Below are 24,228 nucleotides of genomic sequence, written 5' to 3'. Positions count from 1 at the left end.
TTTTCATGCAATGGAAGATAGGGACAGAATGAATGTTGTCACATGGTAGGACATGTATTTTGGCAGGGGACCTCTGGAAAAATTGCCAATGAAAGTGCTTTCACAGGCTGTTAATACTTCTTCTGCAGAGAGGTGTTGGAGCACCTATAGCATCATCCATAATGTGAGAAGAAACCGCCCCAATGAAAACCCAGAAAGCTTGGGGTTTGTGCACTAAAACTTGAGGTTGTTGACACATTATTGTGAGCAGACTCATGTTGATACATCATATATGACTTGGGAAAACAACCCAGAGGGAGATAATTTGGAGGATGGATCTATACATTTAGAAGAATTGGAAGCAGAACTTTTGAAAGATGATGATGAAACAATAGCAGCAGCCACGGCATCCTCGTCATCCAGTAGCAGTGCTCGAGTTCCACAAGCCTTGTTGTCGCCACCTCCATCTACAACCTCACGTGGTGGAGGTCATGTGCCTTCTGATTTTGGTTTTGGACATGGTTGTCCGACTATGTAGGAGGAGACTCCCAATAGACCACAAGCATCTCAAAAATTAGACATTTCTCGTGGCAAGAGGCCCAAGCAGTAGAAGATAGATTTACTTGTCATTTCTAGTTTCTAGTAGTTTTTATAGCTATTGACTCTTTCATATTTATTACGATATTTTTTGTAAAAAATATATGACAATTTAAGTCTGAAGTTTGAAGTTGGCAATTATAACTCACTGGTAAACTACATTACGAATATGATGCTTCGTGAAAGTTGAAAGTTGAAGCATTTCATTTCATGTTAGATATTCTTTGTTATAGTTTGGTTAATTAGTAATGGTAATGGTTACGAGTACAACTTTAAAGTTCAATGATGAAAAATGTTATATATTGAATTTTGAAAGCTTGAAACTTTAAGATTGATGAATCATGAGACTAGATATTGTTGGAAAAATGTAACTAGTATCTGTCTTCATAATTGTGCTTGAGCCATGATGTAATGTATTTATCAAAAGAAAGGAAAAGAAAATTTCTTTTTATGAGCATATGCTTCATCCTCTATGTATTTGTTTCTAGGTCAAGCCTCCATTGAAGGCTTCTAGGCTTGCATCTTGAGTCATTATCATTGTCATTATATTCTAGACCCTTCTTGGGCTTTTAGTGTCAAGAAAGAAAAAGGTTTATGTAATAAATATGTGTCTTGTCCCTTCTCCACCAAGTCAGCTCCTTCAATTGACTAGTCAACCTCATAAAGGGATTTGTCACCCTTGTAAAGTTTATAAATAAGAGAAGGACTCGACCTATTGTGATCATCATCTAAGAAGGAACTTGGTCTGCAATTAGAAGTCAAGAAAAAGGGATACGTAGGTAAAAAAGGAAGAAGTAACTCCAACAAAGAAGAATGAGAAGTCTATCAAGCTAAGAGAACTGAAATTATTATGTCTTTCTGTCACACGTGCTAAGAGTTTGAAGCTAGTTGTAGGGGCCGAGGATGGAGGATGAACTTCAGATATTGCAGGGAGGAGGAGTCGGGATTCTAATTGACTTCAAGGAGTTGTGTTGAAGGCTGACTTGGTGGATGAAGGAGTCTTTGTCTTGGTCTAGGATCAAGGTTGTCATATTTGATTTGATTCTAAAGAAGAGAAGAAGAATTTATGGGTTTTCCCCTAGAAGAGGGGTTTTTCCCTGGCTGAGTGCCTACATAATGTGTCCTGTTTTGTGTTAGTGATATTCATTGTTGGGAATTTGTCTTGATGATAAGAACATAATAATTGAAAGAAGAACTAATGAGAAAACATCACAAGACAATGTCAAAGTAAGAGAAATCAATTTAAGAAAACACTAAGTTGCTGCCCTAATGGATTTCTTAACATGGTATCAAAGCTAAGAACAGTATAACAAGGCAGCTAGAAGATCATTCATGTACAAGAAGAAAGGGTTCCAAGTCTTCTCCTTGAAGACCAAATTATCTAAAGTCAGTATCAAATTCAAGAACAAGATTCTGGGCACACTTTTATAAGTAAATCTCTGTGTCTAGGCCGCAGGCCTAAGAAAGGATAGTGAAGGAATTTGAAGAACCTAGGAGCTTTGTTCTTGAACCGAGAGGCTGGATCACTAGCCTAAAGAAGGTCAAGATGCTTGAAAGGAAAATCACAGTTCTGTGCTCAAGAATAGAGATCTGAAATCACCATTAAAATCTGTACATTGTGTCATCTCAAAGATCCGAAAACCTCAGAAGCCTATACATGTTTGTGGGTGGTCAATTCAAGGAGTAGAGTGTCTCATTGTGGACTAGAAGAAGCCTTTTCAAGCCAGCATAAAGTTCACTTGTTGACTAGTCAAGACTGAATTGTTTAGAAGCCTTATAAGCCTAGCTGGAAGGTCAAATTTGAAGCTACAGTCATAGAAGTAGGAGCCAAGACTCCTATTGAGAAAGGATGAAGTCATGTGCATAATTATGTACATAAAAAGACCCAAGAACGATCATTTAAAACATCTACGAGACTATTTTGGAAGGCCTAACATCTAGCTATACCCACCATATTTGAAGAAGAGAACACAATTTTGTACATACATATGTATATGAAGTTCGAAGTCTGATCAGTGGATCACACTTGTTAAGATGTAATGTGGAAGTCCTAGACCTAGGGTCTAACCTATAAAAGAAAAAGCTACAGTGATATTCAAGAGAAAGCAGACTAGCTTGAAGTCATCATCCAATTCAAGTAAGTATTGTTTTGTTCTTTATGTCTCAATCATCTAACAATATGTCTTCAGTTTGCAAGGAGAGCAATAAATTCAATAGAAGACAGAGGTATGTAATTTTTGAGGTATGTATAACGTGTTCATTTGCTAAGAATCTAATGTCTTAGGATTTTATTGCTTGTATGATCCTAGGGTCTGCAAGATCTCTTTATATCTAGGAGTTGTAAACCCTAGATAGTACATATGAAAATCTCATTCGCTTGTTCCCTCTTAGTATCTATATAATGTCTAGGGTTTGTAAGTAGTATGACAATCCTTGGCAAGAAAGAAATTAAGTGATATCTAGCTTTTGTAACTCAAATCCCTAAGAATTCATTCTCTAAAAGGTAATGGAAACCCTAGATAATCATCACGCTATTGTACTTGTATATTTTGGTTGTGCTTGTCAATAAATATTGTAGGTATGTATCAAGAATGATGACTTGGGAAATCAAGTTGGATCCTTGAATAAAAGTTGACTAATATGGAAATGGACCATGAAGATGTTGTCATGATTCAGAGGAAGCCCTTCAATAAGGAAACCCTACAAGGTTTGTAAGAGAAACAACTCAAGATATGTAAAATATTTGTAGGTCTTCATTAAAAGGTACAATCATTTTGAAATTTTCTTTGTATTACTAACTTTTTCATGTCTAGGGTTTGTTATAGAATCATTAAGATTCTATATTGTTAGCTAAGTCACATGACACGAGGACACGAAACACGGAGGACACGTAAATACGAGTATTCAATACGAAACGCAGCGACCTGGAAACAGGACACGGGGGACACGTTTTATATATATTTAATTAAAAAATATATATATATATATATATATATATATACCGAAATATAGTTTTTTATCCATATTAAATTGCAGGTTGCAGCTTATCCCAATGTCCCTTCAACAGATGGGTGGAATAAAAGCTTGGTTCTGAACAGTCAAATAAAAACAGAGTATAATTTATAAGTATACATGTACTGATGTACACATTCAATTAGCATTTTGTCTAGCATGCACCCAAATCTGTATTGGAGTATAATGGCTTGAAAGTTGAATGTATGATGGATGGCAGATATAGGCTTGACCCAGAATCAAGCATTATGAATGATGATGCAGATGAGGGCATTTCAGAAGTGAAACAACAGCTCCCCATCCTTGCTAAAAATTGCCTACAACTTACAAGGAGCAGACTGTAGTCAATATTTTCAGAGACCATTTGGAAAGTTGAAAGTTTGAAACCCATGGTGATGAAAGCACATAAGGAAGTGCAGGCTGATTTAAATTACAGTTAAACATTTGATTGCTCTTCCAACATAATATGGGGTAGACCAGCCATCCTTGAAGTTGAAAGGTTTCAACATGCCAAATGAATCTGAATGAAAACTCTAGTATTGTCTAAAACACCAAAAGGTCAAGACTCAACTACATCCCTAGTGTTTTTCTAAAACAATATCTTTGTGTGCTCGTCTTAAAGACTTAAACTCATAGTCATAAATTTATTATCTTACACAAAGAAAGTTTTTGTTTTTACATTGAGGCTTTGAGCTGATTTCTCCAAGATCACATTAAATCTCAAAAAGTTTTCTGAAAGATCCTTTTTATGCCCAAACAATTAAATGGACTTCAACAACCTTCAAATAGCCATGACAAATTTTCTTCCTGGAGGCTGGAATACAATCTGATTTGAAACAAAATGGCCAAGAAATTATCCTTATTGTATCTTTGGAAATCTGGCTGGAAATTAACATTCAATAATCGTGTCAAGTTGTCCAGTGTCATGTTAGGCAGGATCGTATATATTTTCTGACAAGTTGATGACTCACTTTGCAATACTATATACAATTGTCAATATATCAATTTCCAATATGACAAAGTGAGGAGATTACATGATAGTTCATTAGATTTCTATATCAATTTATTTTTATAAGATGTTGGTGACTGTGAGGTTTACTCCCTCCACGGAATAAAAGGTATAAGTTGTGGTCCATGGGTATATTAAGCATTGGGTTGAAACAATTTTTAACCTTTCTTTCTAAATCCAATGTTCCTGATCAAGCTAATTGTTGAAAGTGCAGCTGAATCTAGGCATCTACCTGAAGGACAATGAGACACAGTTTTCTTTGCTTGTTGATCATGCTGTTGGGGGTTCATTGGTTGCTCTATCTACATAGTACAAACCCTTGACTCCTTACGGGATTTCCTTTGCTCTTCTCCAATTCATCATCCGCATAACAGTTTTGGGGCTCATAATCCCCAAATTCATAATCACATGACAGACCTTATCACAACGTTGCATCAGCATGTAACGGGCTCTTCACAACACAAGGTTTTAGGTTTCCTTATCTTTGACTAGGATCATCGTGTCCAATAGAGTGAAATCAAAATGCCAAAAACTGCACGATAATGAAAAAAATTATAACGTAGAAATTAGAATTTAGAAATAGTAAACGGAAACAGGAAACCCCATCTGGCATCAATCATGATATAAGTTAATTTGAACACGGGTTTACGGGTTTACGGGTTTACCGGCCGGTCTTGAACGCTGAAGCGAAAACCTGAACGCTGCACAACAATCGGCACGGGCACCAGCCACATCACACTCCGCTCCAGACTCCAAATTCAGTTCTAACTTCAAACACCCTGCTCCACACGACAGCTCCAGACGATAGCACAGGATGAAAATAACGGGAAAAATCCATTGTGTGGGCAGCTAGGCTTTAAATTACATTTTTTTGCGGGGTACATATTCAACCCGTCGAAAAACGTAAGGGCCACGTTTTCTACCAACGAAATATGCATTTTCCAAATGCAGGACACGACGAAAACTGGCGAATACGTTTCCCATTTTCCAGGACACAATAAAAACCGTATTCGACACGTATTAGGGTCGTTTTCGTGTCCAGTACGTAAAATACGGGACACGGGACCCTAGAGGACGTGTCCTGTGACTTAGATTGTTAGGGTGATTAATCTCTAGATTAAATCAACCCTTTTCACACATTCCATCTTTTGTTTTCTTTGGTAAAACCCTAACCTTTAGGGCTTGCTGTAAAACCCTAGCATTTTGATGCTTAGGGTATGTTGACATTAATGATGAAACCCTAGTCTACGTAGGGTTTGTTGATAAAGTCTAGAATATATAATGAAATCCTAATCTCTTGATGTTTAAGGTTTGTTAATATGAAACCCTAACTTTTCAGGGTTTGTTGTTGATGTCTAGGTTATATGATGAAACCCTAGATTCTTAGGGTTTGTTAAATTAGGATTTATGACAAACCCTTGCAATAGTCAATGTAAAATCCTAGGAATGAAACCCTAGGTGTATATGCTTCTGTATGATTGAAACCCTAGCTTGGTCAAAATTGTTAAATATCTAACATTGAAGTTTTGGTGTTTGCATCTAGGGTTTATGAAAAAATCCCTAGTATAGATTCATATGAGTTTCCAAGGCATGATAATGAAACCCTAGATGTAATAATACTTTCGCTATATTTGAATTAGTTGTTAATATCTAAGGTTTTAGTCTTGATGAAGAACTCTAGGGTTTGTCACAAAAACCCTAACAAAATTTATTGTGATGGTCTAGGGCATGAAAGGTATAACCCTTGTTGATTATAAACCTAACTAGATTTAGATTTTGATATCTAGAGTCTAATTTATTATGCTTCCCTTGTGATGACATGCTAACCCTATATTAATAAAGTTGACTTCATGCTCTATATTTGTATTTGGTTGCACTGTTGAAGATTTGCAAGTACATAGTCTTCAAGATGTTGAAGATGCTTACCTACCTCATACTTGATGATGATGTTGAGCATGATGAAAAGAGGGAGTTGTAAGAATCTTGGTGACATTGAAGTATACATTGGTGAGAATATAAGGAATGATGTTGTGGAAGGTTGAAGTTCTTCGATGATATGATGATGCGAAAGAAAGAGAATGTGTGGATAAAGTTGATGAATTTGTCCCTAGTAGAAGCTTGGATAAAGAAAGTGTATATCTCCCTAGTTGAGAGGGAGCTTGGTTGAAGAAAATTAAAACTCCTCCATAATTGAAAGCATGATGTGAAGGCCATAAGGATGTTTGAGATCGAAGAATAATTGAAGCACTACAGATGGTTATCCGTGAGTTGTATTCATGATAAATAAAGTTGTGATTATGAAGTTGTGAACAAGAATTGGATGTTTTGGAAAGTGCTAAGGCTAAGTTTGGTGATGCTGGAGAAATTGAAGAATGAAGCTTTCACTGAAATGTGTTTGCACATTGTGATGACCTAAGCAGCATCAAAATAGTTGAAAGACCCCAAAGATTATGCTAGCATACAAGAACATGTACATTGGAAGTTTGAATAACGATTGGGGTCGTGAAGCTATTAGACATGTCGCCAACGGATGAACAAGTAGTTGATGTGTTGACAAAATCTCTTCCCCACAAGAAGTTAGTTTTAGGAGCATGCACAGATTGGTGGATATGTTAATTTCTTCCTGGAAAGTTGGCATATTAATAAAAGTCTCTGATTTGGTTGAGGGAGAGATGAAGTACCTTAAAATTTCCGATACATTGGTACTTGGGAGGACATCGTGGCCTAGTTAGTATTGAGATCTCAGTGGATGTCTAGATCCCAGAGGGAGGATATCAGTTGGAGCTCCAGTTTAGTGTTGATAACTGGATCCTTGTGAGGGTTGGTGTTAGGGCATGGAGGCCTAGATGGTATCCTGTAGGATGGATACCAAGGTTGTAGTCCAATGGTATCAATTGTGGCAAATGTCTAGATAACACCTTCGTCCCTATTGGGAGGATACCTAGGCAATGAGGGTAACCCAAGCATTGTGTATGCTATTGTATTCTTCTTGGAACATTTCAAATTGAGATCAACCTTGTACCAGTGGAACAATTATGAATACCTCACTAGTTAAGAGGGAGTGTTGAAAAAATGTAACTAGCATTGGTCTTCATAATTGTGCTTGGGTCATGATGCAATATATTTGTCAAAAGAAAGAAAAAGAAAATTTATTATAAAAAGAAAAGTTATTTTTATGAGCATCGGTTTCATGCTCTATGTATTTGTTTCTAGGTCAAGCCTCCATTGATGGCTTCTAGGCTTGTATCTTGAATCATTATCATTGTCATTATATTCTAGACCCTTCTTGGGCTTTTAGTGTCAAGAAAGAAAAAGGTTTATGTAATAAATATGTGTCTTGTCCCTTCTCCACAAAGTTGGTTCTTTAAATTGAATAGTCAGCCTCATGAAGGGATTTGTCACCCTTGTAAAGTCCATAAATAAGAGAAGCACTCGACCTATTGTGATCATCATCCAAGAAGGAACTTGGTCTGCAATCAAAAGTCAAGAAAAAGAGATATGAAGGTCAAAAAGGAAGAAGTAACTCCAACAAAGAAGAATGAGAAGTCTATCAAGCTAAGAGAACCTAGGAATCTGAAGCTAGTTGCAGGGACCAAGGATGGAGGATGAACTTCAGAAATTGCAGAGAGGAGTCGTCAGGATTCTAATTGACTTCAAGGAGTCGTGTTGAAGGCTGACTTGGTGGATGAAGGAAGTTTTTGTCTTGGTCTAGGGTCAAGGTTGTCTCATTTGATTTGATTCTAAAGAAGAGAAGAAGAATTTATGGGTTTCCCCTAGAAGAGGGGTTCTGCCCTCGCTGAGTGCCTACATCATGTGTCCTCTTTTGTGTTTGTGATCTTCATTGTTTGGCATTTGTCTTGATGATAAGAACATAATATTTTGAGAGAAAAACTAATGTGAAACAATCCCAAGAAAATGTTGAAGTGAAATCAATTTAAGAAAACACTAAGTTGCTTCCCTAACGGATTTCTCAACAGATATGTTGTATGTTACTAACTTGTGGACATGTTGTTGATGAAGATTATAACTTCTAGATGATTGATGTTATATGGTTTAATCCATGTTTTTATGTTTTTCATATCTAATTCATCATTCTACATGCTTTTGTTGAAATATATGCATCAAAATATATAAGAATTCACTCTCTATTCGCTCCCGACCAGGGAGCTTTTGAAAATGTTGCTCCCGGCTAAGCAGCCCTGTGCAAGATCACCAGAAGGAGTGCAGGATCTGCAGATCTCAGTTTCCAGCAATTGTGTATTTCCAGCAACAATATTTTTTGTGTGCATTTACTGGAGGAGGCCGACTTTGATTTTGCAAGGGAAACAAAGGGTTTCCAAGTCGATCTGCCAGTTGGAGTGGTGGAGTAAATTTTCCGGAGCTTTGCCAGTGTTTGGAAAGAAGATCTATGTACTCTCTAATTTGCTGAAGATAATAAAATATAAACAATCTACTGCACCGGTTTTCCCTTGGAGGTTTTCCTGGGGATGTTAGTCCAAATCATTGGTGTATTTGATGTGTGTGCATTATTTCTCAGTTCCTGATTTGTTTTCCGCAGCATTTATTTTTTATTGTGAAGATTGCAGTAGTGAGTTACTAGTTATTTGCCGTTAATTAATTAACAGAACACAAATAAACTGGATCAGTTACAAGAATAGTTTCCAGTTTATTGCAATCGTGGATCTTTCACAATTACACCATACCCATTAAATGCCTCATTCAATAATTTCTGTATAACTTCAATATACTTTTAAATTCAAGAACAATTTTCTTTGCCAGTTTATCAAACTCAATTTTCAGTAGGATATAAACAATTTCTGATCTTTAAAGTTCAAACTGAGGAAAGAATAAAACATAGACTGACATTGAAATGCAACCACAAAGTAAACAAAGAAAAGTATAATCAAGCAACTTCAAGTGCATCAATACAGGTTAAAAATAAGGGACAAACATATTAAGCACTTTCATGTAGAGGCCATATGTTTTGAAAAGAAGTCAAAAAGTCATGCAGATACAAACCTTAGCCACTGCTTTAGGTGGATAGTCTCCTTTCAACCTTGGATCCACACATTGCTTCACTTTATCCTCGCTAAGCCTTGGGGTTGCCTGTGAAATGTATAACATAATATTGTTAGAAACTTAGAAAGATGTATGTTGCATATTTGGTAAACGCAAGTCTTACACAGACACATCTCTAACCTCAAGGAACACATTTCCTGCATCCCCTATGTACCAGGAATAGGGGGATGGGGTGAGTACATGCCACAGCATCCTTTTTTTGCAAGGGATGGCTCAGGGATGTCCCCTGCAAACAGTGATACCTGGGCATCCCCAGCCCTTAAAGTGGATGGCAACCCACCCTTTATGGCCTGTTTCTCCCCAAATTAAAACAAAGAAAAAACACAAACAGATTTCTTCTCCAACCTATGACTCATTCACTCAAATAATCCATCCCCCCAAAATCTTTAAATACAAACCCTTTTAAGTTTATCGTTACTCTATGATTTATTGTTCACCCTTCCCAAAAGCCTTGAAACAAATTCTACGAATTATTTATTTCAAGTTTATGGAAATAAATATTTGGAAGGGCTGGAGGGGATACGACAAGTCCATATTTTATATTATGAGACTAAAAGGTCATATAAAATGATAAAAAGTTAATCTCACGATCATGGAAAGGCAAACATAGAGGGTTAGGGTAAATAAGATGGGTGGATTAAAAGACATTTAGGCATATGGAAGCAAGAATTGAATTCAAGTATTGAGTCCATAAAAGATTGGTTATTAACCAACATAGATCCATCTTAACTCCAGATCTACCAAGTTCTAAGAAGGACCAAATCTCTTTTCACTCTAAAAGAGGTTTGCATCTCAAGAGATTTGATCCCTCTCGGCACTTGGTAGATCCGGAGTTAAGATTGATCTAGGATGGTTTAATTTCGCCCTTGAAGTAAGTTATATTCCACGTGAATACCATGGGTTCTCATAAACCTAGAGCTCAAAAACCACCAGTAATAATATATAAAAATTAATAAAAATAATAATTTATTTTCATTTTTGCTTTAATTTTATTTTTTATTTTATTTGAGTTAAAATGTTTACAGGATATTACATTACATCACATTACAAAATCTCTACCATGTTGGGCTGGAAAGTTCCTCTTGGCACAATTAATTTTATTATTTTATTTTATTTTATTATTTTGTTGTTTTTATTTTTATGTAATTTGACCGAATCAAAATGTTTACAAGACAGGTCAGGACATGACATTACAACATCTCTTCCATACTGGGCTGGAGAGCACCTCTTGGTGCAATCAAGGTGAACTGTCAAAGACATACTTTATTCAGCAAGACTAACCAATGGACTATACACAATTTGCCAGAAGAAAGAAATAATCAAACTTGTTTTCTCAATTTGTAGAGTTACTTGAGTGTTATGGGAACGAACCTATTCAGAACATGCACCTCTTTTAGTCGGTCCTCTCAGCTGGAAAGGGGCACAGACAGTCATGCTATACGACATAGACTCTAGAGCAACTTTTAATGATGATTCAGCTCATCTTCACCTTGGAATGTTGACTACATTTAACGCTGAAATAGCTGTATATATGATATGACCATGTCTAGTAAGGATGTAGATTTTATGGATGTAGGCACTAAGGTGGACACGCTGTTTCTCCTTGCCTACGTTGGGGAAGGGAATCAATTTTAGCATTTTCTATCCAATTGATCGTCTTGTAGATGTAAGAGTATTGTTTTTTCAATGGAATATAAGACGCATATTTTTTTTCGAAAAAGGTTATTTGATTATATCATCTAATAGTTTTAAACGTGCCTCTGTTTGTATATATGCTCTAATGTCATCCTATAAAAATTGTGGTCTCTCCAGTCATCCCTGAAACTCATCCCTTCCTTCGCCAAACCTTGGTGTAAAATGGAAAAAGGAAAAATACTTTATAATAAGCTGCTTCGTCCACATAACAAGTGCGGACAATGAACTTTGTTTGACTGTTAGAGAAAATGAAACTTCTCAATATTTCAAACTGTGTATATAAGCAACAATTGTTATATTACCCATGTGACAAGGCTCTGTTGACCACGTGGCAATGTGTGATCAACTGGTTTTCTGCCAGTCAATAGCTCAAGGAGGACAATGCCAAAGCTGTAAACATCACTTTTTTGAGTTGATTGTCCTGTCATCGCATATCTGCCAATTAACAGTTGGATTTAATTAAAAATGTCACCAAACTTCATATGAAACAAGAAACCCTCACAACATAGCAGAAAGGCATCAATACCATTAGCAGTCATGCATTGCATAAGACCTTTACCAAATAATGCCATCACTCTCTCAAAAGGAAAGAAAATTGTCATTGATATTCACTCACAGGTATGCAATGTTGTAATTTAAAAAAGAGGCACATTTTTCATGGAGGATTGAAGCACATACTGGAAAGCTACACTGACCTATGTCACTTTATAAGGAACAAAAAATGGACATATAATATTATCCAAAGATAAACCATACACAACTACAAATCCTTGTGAAAATTTCAGGCTTTGTAAAGGGTACGCAGTGTGCACTGCCTCTGAAAATACATGTTTAATAAATCCTTCTCAAAAATATTGCCCTTCATTACAGAATACACAAAATATCCAAAAACCAAATGCAAACACATTCGCATTCTAAAAAGAGAAACATAGCTTATGTTCCTTCTGCTGAAACCCTGTCAAGCCTACAAGAACAACAAAAAGCTTAGTAACTTATTTGACCTGTTATTGACTGCTAATCAGAAGGTTTGGCACTTTTTTAAAGCATCTTCTAAGGAATTTCCCAAAATTTATTAGTTATAAATATTGTCCAGATTCACTTAACAAGCAGCATTAGAAGCATTATTAGGCAAACCAGAAGCATTTGCTGATCAGTTTCAATCCAAGTGAAATTTATTCTAAATATTCATTAATATACCTCTGCTGATCATGAAATGCAACCATTTGCTTGGCCAAATTCAATAGCTGAGTACCCCTATCTCTCATTCATCTTATAATGAAATTAACATACTCGACTCAAGCAAATTGTTGACAAAAGTTATTTCCATGACATATTCACAATGATTCTATAACTGCATATCTTACAGGAATTTATGATTAGAATGCAATCAATAAATATCTCCCAAGCATACTTCATCCAATTTTCAATTGGCTCAATCACTACAAAGAAACATTAGAGAAAATAATTATAAATTATAAAGAAAAAAGCTGACAGAATGCGAATCAATTGCATCTCTCAATTTACAGTTGCCTTGTCTGAGGTTGTTTTTTGTGTTAAACAGAGCGTAAATTTATTAAGCAATTCAAATTTCACCGAATGCCTATAAATTACAAGTTCCAAAGGATGAACATACTCTGGAGCATGATAACCAAATGTTCCAAGCACACGAGTGGAATGAAGCCGTGCCGACATGTCAGGAGATTGGTTTGATATATCAAAATCAGCTATCTTTGCTGTATAGTCGTCGAAAAGTAAGACATTGCTAGACTTAATATCCCGGTGAATGATAGGCGGTTGTGCCTTCTCATGGAGGTACTCAAGCCCTTTTGCAGCACCTATTGCAATTTTTACTCTCTGCATCCAAGTGAGAACAGGACCTGGTAGTGCTCCTTTCACTCCTTTTTTACCTGTATTAAACCAAAGGGCACAGCATAAGAACTTTTGAAACAAAAAAACTCTTGCTCATCATAAACCTCACAAGCAAACACTAACAATTATTTATAATTCTATAATCTAAACTTCCATTTTCATGGGGGACTCCAGAAAACTCTCAGTGAACAGAAGTGAGAGGAACATTAGAAACTTTAGGAGTGATCTCAAATGATATTCATCCTAATCAATGAAGTTAATGCCATCCCCCAATGTGTGTTTCCATAAGTATCAATATAGAATTAATACATTTATGTGCAATCTCAAAGTAGACAAGCTTTCACCTAGGTAACCAGAGTGGGCCCATACCTGTCAACAGAAATTCGAGTGTCAGAATAGTAAAAAATACCAAATTTCAAGAACTAGAGATTGGAGCCAACCAAAATTCACAGATGATAGGAAGAGAGAAGAGGTAAGGTGCGAAATACAATGGGGGTAGAGGGGACGGGTAAACAAAGACAAGGACGGACTATAAACAATGTTGTTAAAATTGGCAACTAGGGCCAAACTCCATGTGGGTCATCTTACTAATGGCAGCTGATATTTTTCTTGGATCCCTCTCGTCGAGAGGTGTAGGATTGATCTAAAGATCATCCGATTCCGATAAGTATTCATGGAGATATGAATTTATTTGTGTTATGGGACAATTTGTCAAGGTCAGCCAGCAACCAAACAACCCCCGTGTGTGCTCAACGTTTTAGTATAAAGGGAGATGACTTGATAGTCATTTAGACACACTTCACGCTTGATTTCTCTCCACTTGTTTTGAGTTTTAGTGGAAGAGAAGTCTAAGAGGAGGAAGCCCTAGACGCAGTAAGGAAGGAGCCTAAAGCTTGAAGTCTAAACGCAGTCCTAGATGATGCCCTAGCAAGGAAGACACAGTGATTTTGTGAAGAAGAGATGCCCTAATCCTCTACGCTATCAAGGAAGACTGCCCTCATCTATATGCTCTCCCAACGGTGACCCTAACCGCAGTAAAGAGGCTTCCTAACTCGTTATTTTAAGGATGCCCTAACCAGGAAAGAGGGACAGAAGTTAGAACAGCGTGGTGTTTTAGGGCTGTTTCGAGGGTATGTTTGAGGGCCGAATTGCTGTGAGGGGAGGCCGAGACAACTCCCTAGAGGGCCGAGGCAAGGAGTGGCTGGTTCAGCCTGCGTGGAGGTGTCTTGGGTGCAAGGAAGGGCAACGTATGATACTGTAGGTGAGCCGCATGTCCTAACTCTCCATGGAGGGCAGTGTGGAGCTGTTTAGGGGCTATCTATGCCCAGGACAGCAGCCAAGGGTGACAGCACCTCTTCAAGAGTAGGCCACAGTCAAGGAGGACTGTTTTGGTGGCTGATCAAGGGTTATTACAGCAGGTAAATATGCCCTAACCAGTCACAGACATTACAATTTACAGCAGTAACTCAGACTTGGAGCAGCAATTGTGATGTGTGTTGGATCCATTCGTTGGGTCAGTTTGGATCAGATTGTTGGGCAGTCTGTGGGAGCCAAATTGGTGGCTTGACATAGCAGCATGGTACATGGGACAGCATGTACATGGTGCAGCAATGGTACTTGGGACAGCATTGTACATGGGACAGCAAGTACATGGTGCAGCAATCATGGTGCAGCAATGGTACTTGGGACAGCATGGTACATGGGACAGCAAGTACATGGTGCAGCAATGGTACTTGGGACAGCAATGATACTTGGTGCAACAAGTACATGGTGCAGCAATGGTACAACAATGGAAGCTGCAACGAGTACATGTTGTACAGTGCAGCATAGTGCACATAGGAGCAGCAATGCATAGCATAGCTCAGCATAGTACAATAGTACAATGATGGGTACAGTCATGATTAGTGAAGCATGATGAGATGCAGCATAGTGATGAAGGGTGTAGCATGGTGCAGCACAGTGAGGTGCAACGTGATGATGAGGTGCAACACAATGATAGGTGATGGAGTCACCTTGGAGAATCAATTGAAGCAGCATGTCTTCAACTGAGTTCAGCTACCTCATGTATCGTCTTCTTAGAGATGATCTATGCTCTTATTTAGATAAGTCAAAGTGTTGACTTCTATTGTATATGTACTATCTCTCTCTCTCTCCCTCTGCTGAACTATTGAAGAACATATAAGAAGAATTCATCAAGGGTTTCCCCACATTGGAGTTTGTCCCTGGCTAGCACCACATCTTGTGTCTTCTTGTCTTGGCTTGTCTTCTGCGATTTATGTTTATGTTCTATCTGCAATTTACTATTATGCTAATGTGATTGCTAATCTGGAAAAGATATTGAGCTAATAATGAAAATTGAAATAAATTGCTCTAAGCATAGAGCATACCTAAAATTAACATGGTATCAGAGCTTAGGTGAAGACAAAGCCCAAGCAAGAGTGAAAGAGAAATCACCGAAGATAGTTGGAAAGGACAAAAAGGCTCAATGAGTTCCTCGTCCCTCTTCAAATTCACCAAGGGTGAAGTCGAAGCAGAGAATATTATCAAAATGGTGCAGCAAAAGCTTCCGATGGCCTACCTAAAGATCACTTCAATGGGATGTCCAGATCTAAGGGTGGAAGGAAAGGCAAATGCCTTGTTTGTAATAAGTTCGGCCATTATGCAAAGGAGTGTCTCAATGGTACGGACACATCACTTGATGATAATAACAATCATTCCAGGGACATCTTCAATGGTCAGAGGAATGACAAGTAATGCCGGTCGTCAAGGAAATAGCCAACTCTTCAAAGAAAGCAAAGAACCCCAAGTATGAAGAATCAAATGTTGTTTTTGGTAAAATAAAGAAATATTATCTTATATTGGCCCTCTCCTCCAAACTCTTTGGGAATCTGGCTTATTGATTGTAGTGCATCAAGGCACTTCATCAAAAAAAAGGGTGCTCTCTCCAATTTAGTAGAGATAGAAACAATCGTGGGATTATACTTGGAGTCAATGCCACCTATCCCGGAAAGGGTGTAGGGAATGTTACCCCTCAATTGAATGAGGGTAACTCGAGTCATTTACAAAAATCTCTTTTATGTACCTGATCGCAAGAAGAACCTGGTGTCCATTTTAGGAATGGAAGTCAAAGGTTTCAAAGTGGCATTCATCAATGGAAAGGTACGTGTTTGAAAATAGAATTTTCAAAGATGCTTTTACTCATGGGTTCAAGGTTGGCAATTTGTATCAAGTTGTAGGAAGTCCATTGGGGACCATGTTAGTTGACACATCTCATCTATAGCACCGGAGGTCTGCTTATTATGGGGCCCTACCCGATGTGAGTCAGATGGTGACAGGGATGCCTGAATTCAAGAAGAGCATGAAGGTACATGTCTGAGATGTACCGAAGGAAAATCTTACAAGGGGACCATTCCCCTCATGTAGCAGGTCCACAAGTTTGGAACAACCCAAGGGGTTTGAGATTCATGATCGAGAATCTCATGTATGCAGGTTGAAGAAAGCTCTCTATGATTTAGAGCTAACACCCCGAGCTTGATATGAAAGGATTGATAGTTGTCTAATGAAACTGAGATTCACTAGGAGTGAAGCCGATCCAAACCTTTGCTTGAAGGTTGTGGATGTTAGACCTCTCATACTAGCACCTTATGAGGACAACCTCTTTCTGACAAGTGCAGACCCTCTCATTTGCAAAAGTAAGAGAGAGTTGGATTCCGGATTCGAAATGGTGAACTGCAAGCCCGCGACTACCTCGATGGAGCTTAACTTTCAGAAGTTATGTGGTAGGGATGCCGAACCTGATTTGGGAAATGCCTCTGAGTTTCATAAACTCATTCTAGCATTGATGTTCTTGGTGAACTCCCATCTGGATATATGTTTTGCAGTTAGCATGTTGAGCTCATATTTGGTTCAACCTCTCTGGATTGATGCCAAGAATCATTTGAGATATCTTCAGGGCACAATCTCTCATGGATTGAGATACACTGCCGGAAATGTGAAGCTGCATGATTATTCTGATGTTGATTAGGCAGGCAGTGTGGAGGATCGCAAGAGCACTTCTGAGTGTTGGTTCTCTTTGGGTTCTGCTTCGATATCCTAGATGAGCAGGAAGCAGAAGACAGTTGCTTTGAGCACCGCTGAGACCGAATACATAGCTACGAGTATGACCTCATGTGAAGCTGCCTAGTTGAGGAAGCTCTTCAGTGAGTTGTTTGACACATGATGGATACCACCGTGATCTTCTGTGACAACCAGAGGGGGATTCGACTGTTGAGGAATCTCGTGTGTTATGATCGCTCCAAGCATATAGACATCAGGTACCACTTTATCTGGGATATGTTACATCGATGAGCAAGAAGGTTCCATCGCATTGGGACTGATGTGCAGGTCGCAAACATTCTACAGAAACCCCGAGGAAAGGTCAAATTTGTGACTTTCTAGAACGACTTGGAGTCGTTGAGAGACCCTCTTATGAGGATCCTGTATGATGCATGCATTGAGCTCTGGGAGCTCCGGGGGGCTTGGGGTACTTCTTGGAGCAACAAGCGACCATAGGGCGACTCACCCTCCCCTAGTGGTGTGTTGTGTACAGGGTGAATGGTTCAGCCTTCCCCTATGATACCCCGTGGCGACTTATGGACAGGATGAGTGGTTCTCCTGTCGAGGCATCCTACCCTGACAGTCTGGGACTCTTGGGAAGTACCTCTCATTTGGCCAATGAGTAGGGAAATTGGGTTAGGGACCATAGTAGTATCGATGGACGCATCGTGTATCTACCGTACTCCCTATGCTAGGATGACCGACATTGATCTGGGATCAATTGGAACTGACTTCGGGTCAGTAAGAGTGATATAGCTCACTCTTTATTGGAACTGATCTGGGATCAGTATGAGTGGTTTGAGACACTATCTTTTGATATTGATCTGGGATCAATGAAACTGACTTCGGGTCAGTAAGAGTGATATAACTCACTCTCTTTTGGAACTGATCTGGGATCAGTAAGAGTGGTATGACACACTCTCTTCATATGGCACTGACTTCGGGTCAATAGAGAATGGTATGAGACATTCTCGATCAATTCTTGTTCTTCATGGTTCAACAGAGCAATGCAGTGTAGGGCACTAATGGCAGAGATAGTACAGTGTGGCAGATGAATCAGCAAATGGAGTTCTCCCTGGTTGAGAGGGAGTGTTAAAATTGGAAACTAGTGCCAAACTCCATGTGAGTCATCTTATTGATGGCAATTGATATTTTTCTTGGATCCCTCTCGTCGAGAGCTGCAGGATTGATCTAACGATCATCCGATTCCAATAAGTATTCATGGAGATAGGAATTTATTTGTGTTATGGGACAATTCGTAAAGGTCGGCCAGCAACCAAACAACCCCCACGTGTGCTCAACGTTTTAGTATAAAAGGAGGTGACTTGATAGTCATTTAGACACACTTCACTCTTGATTTCTCTCCACTTGTTTTGGGTTTTTGTGGGAGAGAAGTCTAAGAGGAGAAAGCCCTAGACGCAGTAAGGAAGGAGCCTAAAGCTTGAAGTCTAAACGCAGTCCTAGATGATGCCCTAGCAAGGAAGACGCAGTCATGTTGTGAAGAAGAGATGCCCTAATCCTCTACGCTATCAAGGAAGACTACCCTCATCTATATGCTGTCCCAAGGGTGACCCTAACCGCAGTAAAGAGGCTCCCTAACTCGTTGTTTTAAGGATGCCCTAACCAGCAAAGAGGGACAAAACAGCGTGGTGTTTTAGGGTTGTTTTGAGGGTATGTTTGAGGGCCGAATTGCGGTGAGGGGAGACCGATACAACTCCCTAGAGGGCCGAGGCAAGGTCAATTTGGTTTAGCCTGCATGGAGGTGTCTTAGGTGCAAGGAAGGGCAATGTATGATGTTGTAGGTGAGCCACAACTCCTAACTCCCCTTGGAGGGCAGTGTGGAGTTGTTTAGGCGCTATCTATGCCCAGGACAGCTGCCAAGGGTGCCAACACCTCTTCAAGAGTAGGCCGCAGTCAAGGAGGGTTGTTTTGGTGGCTGATCAAGGGTTATTACAGCAGGGAAATATGCCCTAACCAGTCACAGACATTACAGCGGTAACTCAAACTTGGAGTAGCAATTGTGATGTGTGTTGGATCCGTTCTTTGGGTCAGTTTGGATCATATTGTTGGGCAGTCTGTGGGAGCCAAATTGGTGGCTTGACATAGCAGCATGGTACATGGGACAGCAAGTACATGGTGCAGCAATCATGGTGTAGCAATGGTACTTGGGACAACATGGTACATGGGACAGCAAGTACATGATGCAACAATGGTACTTAGGACAGCATGGTACATGGGACAGCAAGTACATGGTGCAGCAATGGTACTTGGGACAACAATGGTACTTGGTGCAGCAAGTACATGGTGTAGCGATAGTTCATGGTGGAGCAATGGTACATGGTGCAACATTGTACAACAATGGGAGCTACAACGAGTACATGTATAGTGCAACATAGTGCACATAGGAGCAGCAATGCATAACATAGCTCAGCATAGTACAAAAGTAGAATGATGGGTTCAATCATGATTAGTGAAGCATGATGAGATGCAGCATAGTTATGACGGGTGCAGCATGGTGTAGCATAGTGAGGTGCAGCATGGTGATGAGATGCAGCACAATGATAGGTGATGGAGTCACCTTGGAGAATCAGTTGAAGCAACATGTCTTCAACTCAGTTCAACTACCTCATGTATCATCTTCTTAGAGATGATCTATGCTCTTATTTAGATAAGTCAAAGTGTTGACTTCTGTTGTATATGTACTATCTCTCTCTCTTTGTTAAACTATTGAAGAACATAGAAGAAGAATTGATCAAGGGTTTCCCCACATTGGGGTTTGTCCCTGACTAGCACCACATCTTGTGTCCTCTTGTCTTGGCTTGTCTTCTGCGATTTATGTTTATGTTCTATCTGCAATTTACTATTATGCTAATGTGATTGCTAATTTGGAAAAGATATTGAGCTAACTGTGAAAATTGAAATAAATTGCTCTAAGCATAAAACATACCTAAAATTCATTTAACATTAAACATAAATCACTAATAGTATCATCTAACAACTCAAGAAAGGTTTTCTGGATAAAGTAAGATGGAGTAAGGGAGAGAGCACAAATGATGTTACAGCTCAATTTAACACTCCCCTGAGAACGGTGGAGAAGCCTTGCAAAGTGTGCATTAGACACTGCATTTGCCTCATGAAAAATGCTAAAAAACAGCCTAAATCAGCCCTCCAATGCTCCTAGGACACTGGTAGACAATGTTGCAATGTTGTCAGAGGTCTGACAAAGAGTGTTGAATGCTCCTACCCTTCAGAAAAAAGAGCGTTGATGACGCTAGGGTCGCTGGAGCGAAAGGATAAGGTTTGAAAAGGTCAAATAATGATCAAACAGATAAGGATGAAAATACCATGTCAAATCAAGTAAAAATGTCCAGATTCATCCTCTCCACCTTCTCAAACCAACTATAAGACAAGCATCCACGATGAAGCAAAAGGGGCAGAAAGTGTAAAACTAGTGATATGTTGACGAAGTGACTAGGGGAGTCCACCTTACGACAAAACTACATGCAGTGTGCCTTGACTGTGAGTGTGGATGAGAGGGGTTGTCTTCCATCAAGGAGCGCAACGGACCTACAACTTTTGTAAGTGTCTTCATTAATGAAAATGCCAATGCCTTCCCCCATTTCATTTCTATGTTATTGCATGTAAATGAATGTATTTGTATTTGTTTATGTAGATGTTTTCACTGATGCTACTAATTTTTGCTTTGAAATACTGGATTGATGTGCTCTGGATTCTGATCTTTGCTTACAAGTGACAGGAGCTGGAAATCAGGACAAAGATCCTTGGAGAAAGCAATTGCTGGGGCCAAGCTAGGATCAACCTTAAAAAAAAGGTACTAAACCTCCTCGTCCTCAATTATGCAAATGTATGTGCATGTAGGTCATTAGGGGTAGGCAAGTGGATAAGCTATCATTTGTCAAAAATCAATGGGAAGATCTATGGGAAAGTCTCTCTAGCAACAGAGGGGTGATCCGGGAAAATAGAATTGGTGACTCCATTGGGGAAAGCATTGTCCATTTCTATTATATGGTGGCAGTTGTTAGTCACCCTTGAACATGGCACCTTTTCACATCAGTATCTTACAGTTGAGTCTTAGCCTGGCTTCAGAGCCAAACCATCAAGATTCAACATGAGTTGAGTAACTCCTTAACTAGAGTTGGTACCTCACCCAATTGGTTACCCTACCAGTCATATGGATTATGATGATGCCTCTTGTGTCATCACTGTGTTCTGAATGGTGTTTTTTAGTCCAAGCTACCAAGTTCACCTTGTGTCGTGCCAGCGTATGACATATGTCCAAGGGATGTCTCAGCCAGAGTCAGCCATCTGCAGTCTCATTCAACCTTTTGTGTCGACCATCCCTGCATCAATTCTGCATCATGTCTTCATCAGCAATTGTCATCATCTTGATGTTTATTTCATGTCAAATGGTGGGCGATACATCAAGGCCCTCCTTCAATGAATCTCTTCCCATCAACGCCAACTCATTAGCTGTGGAGCAGATCTAGAAACTGTCTAGTACCTTGGAGCTTGCAGTCATCAATGGCAGGCTTTCTTGCAGTCGATAGGCTGTTAGGTCCCTATCACACTAGTGATTCCCCCATTAATATTGTAATTGTAGCCCTTATTTTTATTGTTGTGCCCCTATTGTTATTATTGTGCCCCATAGAAGCCCACTATTGTTATTGTTGTGCCCTTATATTATTATTGTTATGTCGGCTTTGATTATATTGTGACCCCTTAGACTCCTATATATAAAAAGGAGGTTTTGTCATTTGTATCATCCAAGAATTGTTCATTTGTGCACTGTAAAGGAGCTTGCCCCCCACAAAGAGTCTGATTTTGAAGGCGTTGATCTATATTTTCTTCTATTTTGTGAGCTGGTTGCATAACATTTGATATCAGAGCTTTGGATTCTAGGGTTTCGCTGCTCCAAACAAGTCATCATGGCAATTTTCGCTATAACTTTTTTTTCTACGACGTTTCAGAAGCTAAAAAAACCCATTTGAGCTGAAATCTCTTTGAACCTCAAGTCTGAATTTCAGATCTTGTCTCGCTATATTTTCAGAGATTTGATCCAAGGAAGTTAGGGTTTTTGCAGGATCCTGAATTATATCTCAAACAGGGGACCTGGGGAAAATCGTCATAACTTTATGGCTTATCATCACATTGAAATTTCGTAATAAGTTAAAGAAAGAGGACAGCTTGTAGTTTTCTGTGTATTGGTTTTAGGTCATAAGGTCGAAACAGTGACATGTGGCACTTCATACAAGTTCACTCTACTAAACCAGTCTATAATCAGGTCATCATGGGAGATTTGGCATAACTCTTCCTCGGAGAATCCAATCTTGATCAGACTTGCGAGGTTGGAAAGAGGACTCAAAGGGCTACTGCAAGACGCAATTTCAGACCTTAGAGATCTGAAATTACAGAGATACAATAGATTCAATATCGAGCTCCTACAAATTGAAAAAGGTGTGTAGTTCTTTTTAAATTTTGCATAAGTTTGGTTTGAAAAATTAGTTTGAAATAATTCAAAGGGCACAGTGAAGCATTATTATCATTAATTGATGCCCCGAAGAAAGAAAATGGAAATGCCTAGTAAGCAACCTGAAAGCTCTAGCATGACTCACGAAGAAGAGGAAGAAATGCAACATGATAATATCAAAATTACGAGACCAAGTGCAATAAAATTCACTCTCACAAAAAGTAACAGAAACTAAGATGGATAATTTAAAGAAAGGCGTGGAAGCTAAGATTGATGGTTTAAAGAAAGGCGTGGAAGCTAAGATGGATGGTATAGAAGAAAAACTTAAAGGCAACATGGAAAATTTGAAGACAAGCATGGAAGCTAAAATGGATGGTATAGAAGAAAAACTTAACGGCAACATGGAAGATTTGAAAAATTTGCTACAAGAAATGCTTACTAGTGGCGAAAGGGTAGTAAAGGAAACTCATGAGGAGAACAAAAGAAATGTAAATCATGATTTCATAGACTCTAATGGTGGACTGAAGACCCAACATCTTCCAATAGTATTGGTGCACAAGAAGGATGGGTCATGGCGCATGTGTCTGGATTATAGCGAGTTCAACAAGCTCACTATTAAAGATAAATTTCCCATTCCTGTCATTGATGAATTATTGGATGAATTGCATGGATCAATTTACTTCACCAAGTTGGATCTTCGTTCAAGATATCATCAAATCAGAATGAAGACTAAAGACATTCCAAAAACAACATTTAGAACTCATGAGGGTCATTATGAATTTTTGGTCATGCCTTTTGGCCTTACCAACGCACCTTCTACATTTCAAGGCTTGATGAATTCCATTTTCAAACTCTTCCTTAGAAAATTTGTGTTAGTATTTTTTTATGATATACTAATCTATAGCAAGTCTTGGAAGGATCATGTTCAACATGTTCACAGGGTGCTCAAACTATTGGAGGAGAAACAATTATATGCAAAAAGCTCCAAATGTTTCTTTGGAATACAAAAGATGGAATATTTGAGTCATATTGTATCTCATGAAGGTGTGAAGGTAGACCCTAGCAAAATTAAAGCCATTAAGGAATGGAAAATCCCCACATCCATAAATCATATGTAAGGATTTCTCGGGTTGACAGGGTATTATCGCAAGTTTGTTAAGAATTATGGGTGAATAGAAGCACCTCTAACAACATTATTGAAGAAAGATGCATTTTCATGGAACCCAGAAGCAACGAAGGCCTTTGAACATCTTAAAAAGGCAATGTGCCAAGCACCAGTCTTAGCTACACCAGACTTCACAAAAACCTTTATGGTGGAATGTGATGCCTCAGGAAATGGAATTGGTGTTGTTTTAATGCAAGAAAAAAGACCCATTGCTTTCCAAAGTTGTCCAATCAAAGGAAA

At 38.8% G+C, this 24,228-nt stretch overlaps 1 protein-coding gene across 5 annotated transcripts in view; it reads right to left on the bottom strand.

The window, feature by feature from the left end:
* The window catches only part of LOC149249873 (pto-interacting protein 1-like), a 218,144-nt gene that overhangs the window by 15,978 nt on the left and 177,938 nt on the right, over window positions 1-24,228 (bottom strand). For all 5 annotated transcript variants that reach the window (XM_089458815.1, XM_089458816.1, XM_089458813.1 and 2 more), the window contains exons 6-8: window positions 13,005-13,278; window positions 11,674-11,806; window positions 9,617-9,703 (exon numbers count right to left, since the gene is read on the bottom strand). In XM_089458815.1, coding sequence (XP_089314941.1) covers window positions 9,617-9,703; window positions 11,674-11,806; window positions 13,005-13,278 — 494 coding nt within the window. The remainder of the gene's footprint in view (window positions 1-9,616; window positions 9,704-11,673; window positions 11,807-13,004; window positions 13,279-24,228) is intronic.

This window comes from Pinus tabuliformis, chromosome 7 (assembly GCF_031772625.1).
Source record: "Pinus tabuliformis cultivar Carrire ecotype Pingquan chromosome 7, CPIR1, whole genome shotgun sequence".
NCBI lineage: Eukaryota > Viridiplantae > Streptophyta > Pinopsida > Pinales > Pinaceae > Pinus > Pinus tabuliformis.
Note: the sequence above shows the minus strand (reverse complement) of the source record. Positions and strands in the feature narration are given on the sequence as shown.